At 42.6% G+C, this 12,471-nt stretch overlaps 1 protein-coding gene across 8 annotated transcripts in view; it reads right to left on the reverse strand.

Annotated features, from left to right (window-relative positions):
* pdzd2 (PDZ domain containing 2) overlaps nucleotides 1–12,471 on the reverse strand; it is a 65,162-nt gene that overhangs the window by 7,567 nt on the left and 45,124 nt on the right. For all 8 annotated transcript variants that reach the window (XM_081714142.1, XM_081714143.1, XM_081714141.1 and 5 more), the window contains 9 exons: nucleotides 11,846–11,919; nucleotides 11,252–11,468; nucleotides 9,532–9,649; nucleotides 8,378–8,510; nucleotides 5,346–5,427; nucleotides 4,822–4,925; nucleotides 4,228–4,399; nucleotides 3,284–4,134; nucleotides 1,115–1,259 (listed from right to left, as the gene is read on the reverse strand). In XM_081714142.1, the coding sequence (XP_081570268.1) occupies nucleotides 1,115–1,259; nucleotides 3,284–4,134; nucleotides 4,228–4,399; nucleotides 4,822–4,925; nucleotides 5,346–5,427; nucleotides 8,378–8,510; nucleotides 9,532–9,649; nucleotides 11,252–11,468; nucleotides 11,846–11,919 (1,896 nt within the window). The remainder of the gene's footprint in view (nucleotides 1–1,114; nucleotides 1,260–3,283; nucleotides 4,135–4,227; nucleotides 4,400–4,821; nucleotides 4,926–5,345; nucleotides 5,428–8,377; nucleotides 8,511–9,531; nucleotides 9,650–11,251; nucleotides 11,469–11,845; nucleotides 11,920–12,471) is intronic.

Consider the following 12,471-nt stretch of genomic DNA (forward strand, 5'->3'; position numbering starts at 1 on the left):
GAACTTTCCAATTTTGCTTGAAAAATAAGGATGGGTTTTAAAAAGGGTTCACCTCCCGTTCCAGAATACTTTTGTAGGTATCACATCATAAAGCAAGTCTATTCTCAATATAGGCAGTAGTTTAAGTAAAGAAATTCCACTGAATATCTTTAAAAATCATGTATTCATCATCATGGTATTCAAACAATTGTAATGATCACACTGACTTTCTATTGTAATGTCAAATGTATAACATTTCAGCATGCACTACCATATATGCATTAATGCATATGCATGAGTTATCAATATATTTGATGGACAATGTATGTAATAAGTATACATACAAACAACAGGTCCTACTACAGTCAAGCACAGACAGACAAATTACCATTCTAGGGTAATTAGTGTTACTTTGTTAAAAGTCATTGCTGTGAGTATAAAACCAAGGACAGATTACTTATTAGACATACATATTATTAACACAAATGATTCTTACTTGCTTTGCAAATGACACTCTTATGCTTAAAATACTCACAGTAATAACTCTAAATCTACATACTATGCCCAGATTAACACACACTGAGTAGACACCGGGACTCTATGGTCACTAGGGTAGTACATTAATCAGTAGTCACCATTGATACAAAGCCAGCTGATTGCTGTTCCGTTTGAGGTGGAGAGGGGTACTGCCAGCAAGGGTAAGCCTGGTGTGTTCCTACATCTTTAAAGTACCATGGGGAAAGACAGACTGTTCTCTTTATTACAGTTACAGTGGCGACGCAGACTGTAATGGGCACATACTTAATAGTATGTGCAGAAATTTCTTAAAATATACCACAGTCTCTTAAAGAGGGTGGATAATACAGTCATCTATAGCTGTGTGAGACTACACATAAACTTTAACAGCAGCTGCTGTTCATATTAATCTCTGAAATTAATATGTGCCCTTGATCAAAGATTTCTTGGGTAAATGAGCTTGGCTACTGCATTATAGAGCCAAGAACTCTTTTAGGTAGCTATGACACTATTATGGTGTTATAAATAAAATAGCAAATGTGTTGCCAATGTTCCAATTTGAGAGCAGTGATCCAACTTTAAAGGACAAAAGCATTGCTGACATAAAACACCCACTTACCTGAGACTGGCTTCTTAATCTCTAAGGTCAAACTGACTGGCAGGTCATGCATGAGATCACAGATTTCCTGATAGGATGAGGTGCACACAGGGGTGTCACCGATTGCTACGATTTCATCACCTACACTCATTTTCCCCCTGGCTTCCTAATGGTGGGAAACAAGACAGAGCGAGAGCAAAAGTGAGGGAGAGAGAGATGAAATAAAGAGAGAACCGTGTCAGATGAAATACTGCCACAAGAGTGAATTTTAATAGGAATGTTAACAGGAATTAATAGGAATACTGGTAATTGTGGTTTACTTTTTACTATAGTTTTGCTATGTTTTAATAAAGTGAGTTTGTGTTATGTTGTAATAAAGTGACGGATTCAGAATAATTTATTCCAAATTGCAAATATTCAGAATATTAAATTAAATTAGCATAGCATAGTCACGAGCCCTTTATAAAGTAGTATAAAGACAGTAAAATAGCACTGTGACGTTCGGAGGCAAAGCAGGATGCGGGGAGACGAGCCGTGTATGACACACTGAAACGTTTTATTATAAACATAGACAAAGACGTGGTAGACAAAGACGTGGTAGACAAAGGACTTATATACATACACACTAACGACACACAACAAGCAGCAGGTGTGAAACACAAGGAGGGCGTGGTCACGCAGACGAACACACACGCTCACACGGGAAGACGTTTGGGGAGAAGGGCCGTAACGTGACAGAGCCCCCCTTCAAGGGCGCGACTCCCGGCGCGCCAGCCTAACGGGCTGCAGACCCGAGATCAACGCCAAACGGCAAGGCCAGAGGACCGGGCAGTCCGCCATGGGCCAGCGCGAGCAGGAGCGCGGGGGGAAACACCAGGACTAGGACAACAACAGACACAGGGATAGACGCACTGACCGGAACAGGCACTGACATGAAGGGAGACAAGGCAACAGGTACTGTGACCAAGACAGGGATAGACACAGTGATCGGGACTGGTACAACAACAGGATTACACAAATGGCTGCTAATCAGTCCAGGGAAGGCAGCAGGGGCGCCAACCACGCCCCCAATCGTTGGCAGGGTCGGCGTCCGCCCCGGCTGGACAGGATGCCTTTTCGCCGACGTGTGTGGGGGTGGCTGCTCAGGCTTTGGCGCGCGTGCCTCCGGAGATGCCTTAGCCGACTGGCCCATCTCGGGAGCGGGCACCGGTGATGCCGCCTTCTTGCCTTTGCATGGATTCGGCTTAGGCGCTTGAGCTTTGGGGCTGCGATCCTTTGCTGAGGGAGTGTCCTCCTCAAGGACAATACCCCATGACAAGCCCCCTTGGGCCGCCTGCTTGTTTTGGAGCGGAGTCTCCTGGGCGGTGCCTTAGGTGGCACCTTGGGTGCTGGAGGCTCTTCGCATTCAGAGTCCGCCAACACTGTGTCCATATCAGAAGGAGAATCCCAATGGAGAGCCTCCTCCACCTCCAACACCAGATTCTCCTTCTGATCGACCTCTGAGCCAGATCGGGAGCTGACGTCTGTGTATTCCCATCGGAGATCGGTGTCCGTTTGGCGCTCACTCTCATCTTACTCCTGTAAGATGAGAGCATAGTACTCCTGCTGGTCCGCGTAAGGGTAATAGGACCCCCTCCTCTCTCCATCACCTGCGTAGCCCTCCGAAAGGTCCATAGTCCATGTCGTCTGATTCGGAGGACTGGAAGTCGTTGTACCAGTCTAGATTGTCGGACGTAGCCTCGTGGGACTCTCTCGCTTCCACACTGGGACCACGCTCCCCTACTGCGGGAGTCTGGAGGGTACCCAAGAACACGGGATGCCTCCCTGCATGAGCTAAGGGCTTGCGCTTACTCCCCTTCTTCCCTTTCCTTTTTCCCGGCATCCTTTGACGGTCGTTGTTTCTGTGACGTTCGGAGGCAAAGCAGGATGCGGGGACGAGCCGTGTATGACACACCGAAACGTTTTATTATAAACATAGACAAAGACGTGGTTAGCAAGCTAACCTGGTTCAAACAACGACAAAACTAGCATGTAGACAAAGGACTTATATACATACACACTAACGACACACAACAAGGAGCAGGTGTGAAACACAAGGAGGGCGTGGTCATGCAGACGAACACACACGCACACACAGGAAGACGTTTGGGGAGAGGGGCCGTAACATGACAAGCACACAAGGGTACTTACCCTCTCAGCGGCACCCCCTGGCCTCAGTCCAGTGATCAGTATCTTCAGAGGTGATGACTTGATCTCCAGATCTAGCCCAAAGGACTCGGCCTCGCTGCGCATCAGAACCACAGTCTCAATTGTACAGATCCCCGCCAACTCACTGGGCTCTCCTCTCCTGCAGTGGTGTTGGGCTTTCCCTGGGGCCCACGCCCTGCCCTGGCTGGAATGAGCAGAAGCAGCCGTGTTTGGAGAGGATTCCTCGCCTTTGGGCCTCTGTGGCAGGCTGGGGCACTCGGTGCTCATCATGCTCTTGACACGCGTCACAGCTTTGTGTTCCAGCTTGGGTGAGCGCTTTGACTCCTGCCCGTCACGATATGGCTCCTTCTTTACTCCCAAGTTGGCTCCACCCCCTGCGGCATTGTGCTCAGAGCTGCGGATAGGCATGTAGGGTGAGTCGGCGCCGGAAGGCTCGCTTGGCGTTTCCTCCAGCTCTAGAGAGCTGCCAAAGAGCGGAGTTGCGGGCATCTGCCCCTCGCTGCCATCCTGGCTCTCGTCATCTACTTCCACCGATGAGGTGGCTAAGATGATGCCCGAATCTTCTTCCTGGAGGCGGGCACTGTCCTGTTTGGCATGCTGGAGTCGTCGGAAAGGCCCCGTGTCTTCGTCAGGGACGAGCTCCTCGTCGCTGGGCTCGTCCTCGTAGCATATGACCCGCCGCTGCCGGAGGAGGGGGCTGCAGACAGAGCTGGGGCTGCTGCACATGCTGGCCTGTTGGGCTGTGTCCGTGCTGCTGCTCACGGGGCAGGAAGGTTTACCACAGCGGTCTGCACATGAAGGGCTACCATCGGCACAGGGGCTTTCTTTATAAACTGTAGACACAGAGAGAAAGCAAAGACCTTCAGTGGAATTACTTAACAGTAGAGCCACTTTACAGTAGTGATAGAGAAGGTTTCTGAGCTTACAGTGTGAATGGGGTGCTGCTTGCTCATCCAGTGAAGTATTGCAGCTCCTGGTGTTGTGATGCATGTCATCGTCACTGGAGCCCATCGCCATGGTTTCTGAGAGGGAAGACTGGCTGTGCACATCATGGGAGAAGTACTGGGAGAGCTCAGCCTCAGAGCTCAGGGAACCTTGCTGTTGATGGAAAGGTGGCAAAATAAAGGCTATATGGCTACTGTTTTGTACTCAGGCACTGACACTAAAGAATTTTAGAAAATAATTTCATTAATATTTTATATTAGCAATGAGTGAGGACGTTGCATTGATAATTTGGATACTGTACTTAATCTAAGTTCTACTAATCCACTGAAAAGACATGGTGTTAAAGCTTTACTTATTATTGGTCTTTTTTGAAAGGTTACTTAATATGAAGCTTCCTTCACACCTGAAGAAAACCACCAAAGGTCAATGCAAAAATTAAAAATTCCTCATATGTGCTGCCTTCTTTTGCAGAGATATATTTGTAGAAATATTAATACTCAGAATACCCAACTTGCCCCAGAAACATTTCAGCCAGCTATGACCTCATGGTGTTAAAGTGTATGCTGGTGCTTTACCCGGCTGGCAGGCTCTAAGAACCTCTTCATAGTCCAGCTGAGAGCCTGGTTGCCCTCAGCCTGCCTGGTCCTCACTGTGGGAGAGGGGCTCTTGGTCAGAAGGCCTGCAGAAAAAGCACATGGTAACGAGCTACAAGTTGGCCATGTTGTTTATGGTTACAGTCAGGTGTGAGCTACAAAACTGTCCAACAAAATACAGTACGACATAAGTTTGTATTTGAAATTTATAGTAACTATCAAGCTGTTGGTCCATAAGAGAAATGATAAACAGTCAAACACCTCTGATAGGCAATTCAGTCGTAAGAGCATGATGACTGATGAGATCTTTTAAAACCGAATTTCCACAGTAAGTAATGAATGATGAAAGGAGCTCAGCAAGGCAACACTAGCTATTAAGTCAGTTCCACAAACTAAAGGGTAATTTGATGAGAATGCGAGCATTTCAGAGTTTCTACTGCAATTCCATTTTTAGTGTACCAAGGCTATTCTTGGTTATTTAGGAACAAGTATAAGGAGCAGCTTACCCAGAGTGTGGGAGGTATGGCTGACCATACTATCTCTGTGAGTAGAGCGAGTGATGAGCTCATCCATCTCCTGCTCTGACACCTGACAAACACACACACCAAAACTTAGATAGGATTATGAGTCTACTGGTTCTTAGGCCTTGAAAGTGAAGATCTGAGACTAAATTAAAAAAATGTCACTAATGTGACTGCAGAATGTTTTGTTTTAACTTATTTTCATATAAACGCTGATGGGTTTTTAGACTTAGTTTGCTTGATGAATCAGCAGTATTACAGTTTTGGTAACGTACAAATGGGGTTTACACTACCAAATGAAAACTAAATATGTTATGTAGCAGCCAAAAAGCAAGAATGAAATGTGTGGTGCAAAGTGACCACAATCTTCTTTAAGTTCAACATATTTTCAAGTGTGATATTCCTTTGGGGTTTGTATCAAAGATCAGAAGGAGAGGTTTCATTATGAACATGATTCTTGCGATCAGAAGACACACTGAATTCTGGTGCCTTCCCCAACAGCAGGCTTGGACAGCACAATTATGGTCTGTATCACAAGTCCTCTGCAAGTAGTAGAGGGTGAAGTGCTATAACGCTAAAGATACGTTAGGTTAGGCCTACAAATTAATGAATGGGAAATGGAATTGGTTCTAGTGAGTGGCTAACCAACATAGTAAGATTAGTAATGTTCACTAGGTAACATTAACAACACATTACCTTCAGCAGTAAAAATCTGCAAGTAACGCTAAGAAAGTGATTTAAGACCTGTATCAGTACTCTACAATGCTGCCTACTGGTGAATGAACTATAATAGGCAGCATTACTAAATTATACAAGGTTTATTGGTAACAAAATGAAAAATCCTTCTTGTCCCCTGAGCTTGGAAAATGCAAGATTTTAATGAACTTTGTTAGCAGTACTTACAGTTTAGTAATGCTGAAGTTCATGTTTGTTAAGTTTTGACAGTATTGGAACTTTATTGTAAAGTTTAACTGAAAAGGATAATCACATTCCCAATTAGATAATTTTTATGTATTATCTACTTTTTTTGTTTTTTTGTTTCATTTTTGATTGGTTGCTATCATATAGACTGAGTGGATGAATACTTTAAATTTACTAGCAAACATTTTCACATTAAACCATTTGGAGAAAGCTATTGGCAGTCTTGGGCAATCTATGTTATTCCTTCACCTCCCAAAAACAGAGAGTCCAGAAAGTTTAGCCCTTCTTTTGTTGGTTCTGAATTGCTTTCACACTTGAACAAAGCCACACCTGAGTTTGTTTGGCAACGTACCACAACCACACCTAGGTTTGGGTCTAGGTGTGGTTGATTGGTGTACACACAACTTTGAATAACATGTTCACACCTGCCCAAACAAATCAAAATTAAGGAGGCAAATGGTTCGAAATAACCACACCAAAGGAGGTAGGTCTCAAACGACATTAAAGACTTCCCTTCCCAAAGAGTATAGCTGATAAGGAATTATGGCCACTAGATGGCAGTTCACAAACTATTTATAATGCAAAACATCAATTAAAGAGTGACTTAATGAGACAAGTGCTCATGTCTAAACAGGGGCCTGGAAAGCTTCTTGCTCTGTGTCTGTAATTGTGTGTTACTGGTAGTTGTGGCTTTTTCATATATTCCTATTACTACTATATAACAGAACACTTACAAACCCATATGATTTCAACACCATTTCCTGATTTCACTCAGCTCCTTAAGACAATCTTCTAATAGAAGGTTCTACATTAATTTGGCAGAATCCTGTCTGGAATTTCCTGAAGTAACTGCAGATTGTTATATGCAAAATAAATTTGACTGGGTTCAATGCCTTTGAGAACTTTCATTAAAAAACAATAAAAACAATTTTTTTCTAATAATTTGATTTGAATCATTGGATGACATTAACCACTCAACTCCAGACAGAAATGTCATAGCATCTTTGACATTTGTTGCTTTTGTCTTATTATATAGCAGGAAGATACATATCGACAGATGACATGATGCACCTAATGTTAATGTCAGTACCACAAGCTGTCAGGTGTCATGTACAATAACAATTTGTGTATCTTTGTCCACTATAAGGGACAATTCCTCAGTTCATGTTCCCCTTCAGGTGTAGCTGAGCTTTGACTTTCAGTGTCTGTTAATGTGGCATCCTGTCAAACATTTTGCAGATAGAAGAGCACAAATGTAAATCTTTGTGTGACCTAGTGTCTGGGAACAAAGAAAGAAATCATCAGGTCCTCCTACTATTATGTGTGATTAATGTGACTAATGACCTTTAATAGGAGTAACATTTTTTTGTATATTTGTTTGCTTGTAAAATGTAAAATGAGAGACGAATTTTTCAAATCCAAATATTATCATAGCAAATTTTAAAACAAGCCCCCCCCCCCCCCCCCAACACACACACCTTTGTCTTTAAGAGGTTAATGACCCCTGAGAGAGGTTCTTGACTTCTTTCCTCCTTGCGTTACATGGTAAGAGTTAATGTAGGTCTCAGGTGCATGCTCCATTAGCATTAGCAGCCATTTCGCGTCAAGAGCAAAGTGGCAAGCCCCTCCCACCATGTGCCACCATGGGCCGGCCCTCGACGCCACTCACTAGGTGGTGAAAAGGCCATGCCGCCGGCACGCAGGCAAACTAATGTTGTGGCAAACTAATGTTGTTTACTTTTTGGTAGGCCTCAATGATTCATACTAAGAGATAATTAAAGTATTAATATTGGTGGATGACGTTGTTAGCTATTGCCTGCTGCTCATATGGCAGTGGGGGGCGTCCAGCAGAGCACTACTGATGCAGGATCTGGGGATGGTTATGTAGAACTCTGAGGGTTTAGCCATCTACGCTTTCAGAAATTTCATGGCCTGTCAATTTAGATCTTGACAAGATAAAACTATGTGCCTAGACATTTCAAAGCTGAGTAAAATAAATTAATAAATAAACAAAAACAAAAAAAAGTGTGTGTGTCTGTGTGTGTGTGTGTGTGTGTGTGTGTGTGTGTGTGTGTGTGTGCATCATTTACACTTGCCTTAGGGTTGGGATGTCTGCTTATGATGAGGCTAACTGGGCCAGGTCCACATTCGCTCAGAATAGCATAGGCCTCACTTAAAGCAGCATGCCGAAGACTAACAGAATCTACCTCCAACAACTGGTCCCCCCGACTGAACACACACACACACACACACACACACATGCACACAAATGCGAGAACACACGCAATTATAGAGGTTGCCTTCATGAGCTTTCCTCTGCTGATAAAAAAATGTAAGACCTCAAAACTGTACAAAAGGTTTGACATTGATGAATATGACATGACAGTATTTTAGAATGTCCTTCAGCCCCTCTGGTGGGGAAAGGGTGACATGACTAAATGTGTGTATTGCGCTTTTATCTTCCCCCATGGACAGCTGCAAACACTTTCACAGAGAGATACAACATTCAGAGGCCCAAATCTCTATCTAATCCCATAAAGAGCGTATTCATGCCCGCTTGGCACCCCAGACGCATTCTTGTTAAGTAAAAAAAACAAAAAAAACAAACAAAACAACATTCTTTGAGATGTTTCATCTTGATATGCACACCAACTTCAGCACACACACACGCACACACGCACTCACACATATACACACTCACACACACATACACACACACACCCCACAACATAAGATGAACTCCAATGTAGACATGCTCTTAAATGTGTAGACATGTGCATACTCACACAAGCACATTGTGGGCTCTAGGGGGAATATAGAAATTTCCACAACTAGGACTTTTTCCCTTATGGGGACTGATTCCTGCCTCTCCCTTCCTTAATTAAGCAAAACTGATGGAGTTCAGCTAACAGGTCAAAGGGAAGCAGCATCTTCTGAATGTGACCTGTGCCATGCAGATTAACGACCTCTAAGCATAAGATAAGCAGCAATATTTTCTTAATAAACTGCACTACAGTTTAGACATAACAGTATTAGGCATAATGGAATTATCATACATGACAAACAGAAAAACCCTTAGTATAGTGCTGCCAGTAGGAAGAATTGTATTTTATGTAAGATGTTCTATATACCTCAATTTGTCAATTCCTGATGGCAAGTAATTTACTGAACAGTTGTGTGCAAACCAGCTTAAGATCAGATGCATGTTAGCAGACCCTGAGGTGAATTTGTTTTGGAAATACAAACGGACCTGAGTCTGCTGTCCATCTTGGCTACGGACCCTGGTGCCAGACTATGAATGTAGATCCCAGGAGCACTGTTTTCCAGTGTTAAACAGCAGGCACCAATGCCCAGCCCAACACCAGGCTCTAAAAACAAACAAACAAACACACACACACACACACACACACACACACACACACACACACCTTACATATTTATCAGCATGACAGTAGATGTGCTCCCAATGAATCAAACCCATGACCTTGGTGTTTTTAGCATCATGCTCTCCCAGGTGTGCTACAGGAGCTGTGCAGATAGTGCAAGACCAGGAGGTTTTCTTGATAACCTCTAGAGCAGGAAGACATTTCACTGTGAAGGGTCAAGCAATAACCATTTTATGAAAATTCAGCTAAATATTGGTAGAGATGTGCATGTAGGAATTCTGATGCAAATTTCACTTTTATAATAGATTCCCATTTGCATTCAATATAGGCACCAGCTAGAAGTGGCTTTTTGTGGCTTATTGGATGAGCACATTTTTTAGATTCACCCACAATAAATCAACTTTGTGCCATCAATGTTTTAGACCCACTTACTCTAACAGTGCATTGGTCAAATTTACACAGACCCAAAAACAAAAGTATAAATATAGAAAAGAAAACGTGTATATTTTTATTCAATTTGTATTCAATTACTATAATTTCATTACAAATACTATTTGTACTATACCATTTGTAAATACTATTTCTAGGAAAGGGCCCACATGGGCTGGAACTGTTTTATTATAGCAGTCAATACAGTCTGGAATATTTAAACTGCAGTCTATAAGTAATTTGACAGACTCTTTTGATAATGATATCATAAATCACAACAGCAGTTCTTACGCGTTACTTCTATGCACCAAAGCAAACAAATGCTTCAGAATTGCATGCATAGTGCTTCCCATGCAAGGCAATGTTTCAAAACGCACATCTAAAACAACTGTGCCAGTTTTCAGGGCCTACCAGTTGTTATGGAATGTTCTTAAGTGGCCAAGTGAATCACTTGATCTGATCCCCACCGAGCATGAAGGGAAGGCAAACGAAGGATTTGCAACCATGTTAATTCGACATGTGTTCAGCCCTTGAAATCAGTGGTTAGCTGCAACATTCTCCACTGAACCCATAAAATGACTGAAGTTATAAATTGGGCTAGAGGAGAATAATTTGATAAGCACTTTATTTCCTTACAGCCTGTATAATGAGCAATGGCTTATGAAGTCTTATTTTTTTACTTACTTATTTATTTATTTAGTGCAGAGTTAGTTCCCCATGAATAAAAGTTCATACTTTGGCAGCAGAATTTGTTTGCGAGAGCAGTTTTCCTTTGCTATAACCACCCAAGTGTGAGTTTATTCCATTAAAGACAGACTTAAAATAAATCACTTGAAAGTAAAACAATTTTTCTGCATATTTCAGTGAGTTTTTGTTTCCAACAAAACTTGGCATGAATATGTGAAGGCATATGTATTGACTGGTTGGTTGTTGTGACAGGTGCCACACATAAGTGGTTGGTTCACTTATTGAAACCGAGAACGTACGTGCACAATAGGCAGTCCAGGAAACTTTCCATTGCAAAACTTAGATGGTTTCACTCTGGCAATATTTAACTCAAATTAACTTCACATCAGTTTTACCTGCACCAGAAATCTGATTGGCTGAGCAGCTTTGCTCCGAGAACTGATAAGAAATCAAAGACAAAGACGCTACCTTTATTTAACGTGACCTCCATAATGATGCGGTCCTTGGGGCCTGGGCCCTTCCGACACTCTCCATCATCAAAACTGGGCAGCACAGGCGTACCGCCGCTGGTGTTGGAGTTGGGTGAGCTAGAGCGGCTGAGCAGGGTGGGCGTTGGGCATGGCGTCAAGCTAGGGCTACGCAGGCGCGTACGCACCGTCAAGGTCACCACGCCTTTCTTCAGTTGCTGTGCAAAGGGAAAACAGAAAAGAAAACCCCATGGAAAACCTGCAATCACTTTATATTACTGCATAATGGAAATATAATACACAGTTTTAGTTTTATACTGACCGTAGGAAAGTGCTGTTAATGAGATGCCCTGGCCACATACATAGAAAAAAATTATTCCCACAGTTGTATCTATTAAATACCCTGAGAGCAATTGCAGAATTCCATGGAGTTTCTAAGGGTGTCTTCCAGTTAGACCCTTTGGCCCAGACATTTGATTCCCACCCATCTTAACCCCATTGTGAGTAGCAGGCTTAACCTTAAGAATCTGCATGTTGCCTAAGCCTAAATCCCCACATCTGACTTCTGCCTGGCTGAGCCGACGGAGCAGTTTACCTTAAAGGTCTGAATGGCCTGCTGATGTGTGAGCCCTTGAAGAGATTCTCCATTCACTTCTAGAATCTCATCTCCTGAATTAGATAATGAGAGACGGAAAACATATGTAAAAAATACCAGATAATCAAGATTCCAGGAAGCATTTTAAAAAGTATATGAGCACAATGAATGGCACTGAAATATTATTAAATCCCTGGTCATGAAACTAGAGACTTTGACATGACATAAATCAACGGATTCAAAACTTCACTAATTTAATGGCTATATGCATATGAATCTCTCTTGATATGCATCAGTCTTCTTAAAGTTCTGAACTGCTTTTCATTGATAAAAAGATAAATATGAAAATTGAATGAAAAACACCTTTAGACAAGGAGCCACTTGCTCTCAAACTCTTCCATATATTCTTCCATAAATTCTCAGTTCACCATAATTTTTTTGCCAGTAAGACTATGGGAAGTAGTAGTATCAAAGCATTTCGTACAGAGACACTACACAGTTTAACACACATCCTGACGATCTTACTCAGGCAGACATTCCTAAATAAAAAAAAAAATAGGAACCTGTTCAAATCATGATCACTTAATGAGCTATATTTAATGGTTGAAAGAGTGATTTTTTTAAGG

Source organism: Electrophorus electricus, chromosome 5 (genome assembly GCF_041902795.1).
Source record: "Electrophorus electricus isolate QZ-2024a chromosome 5, ASM4190279v1, whole genome shotgun sequence".
Taxonomy (NCBI): Eukaryota; Metazoa; Chordata; class Actinopteri; order Gymnotiformes; family Gymnotidae; genus Electrophorus; species Electrophorus electricus.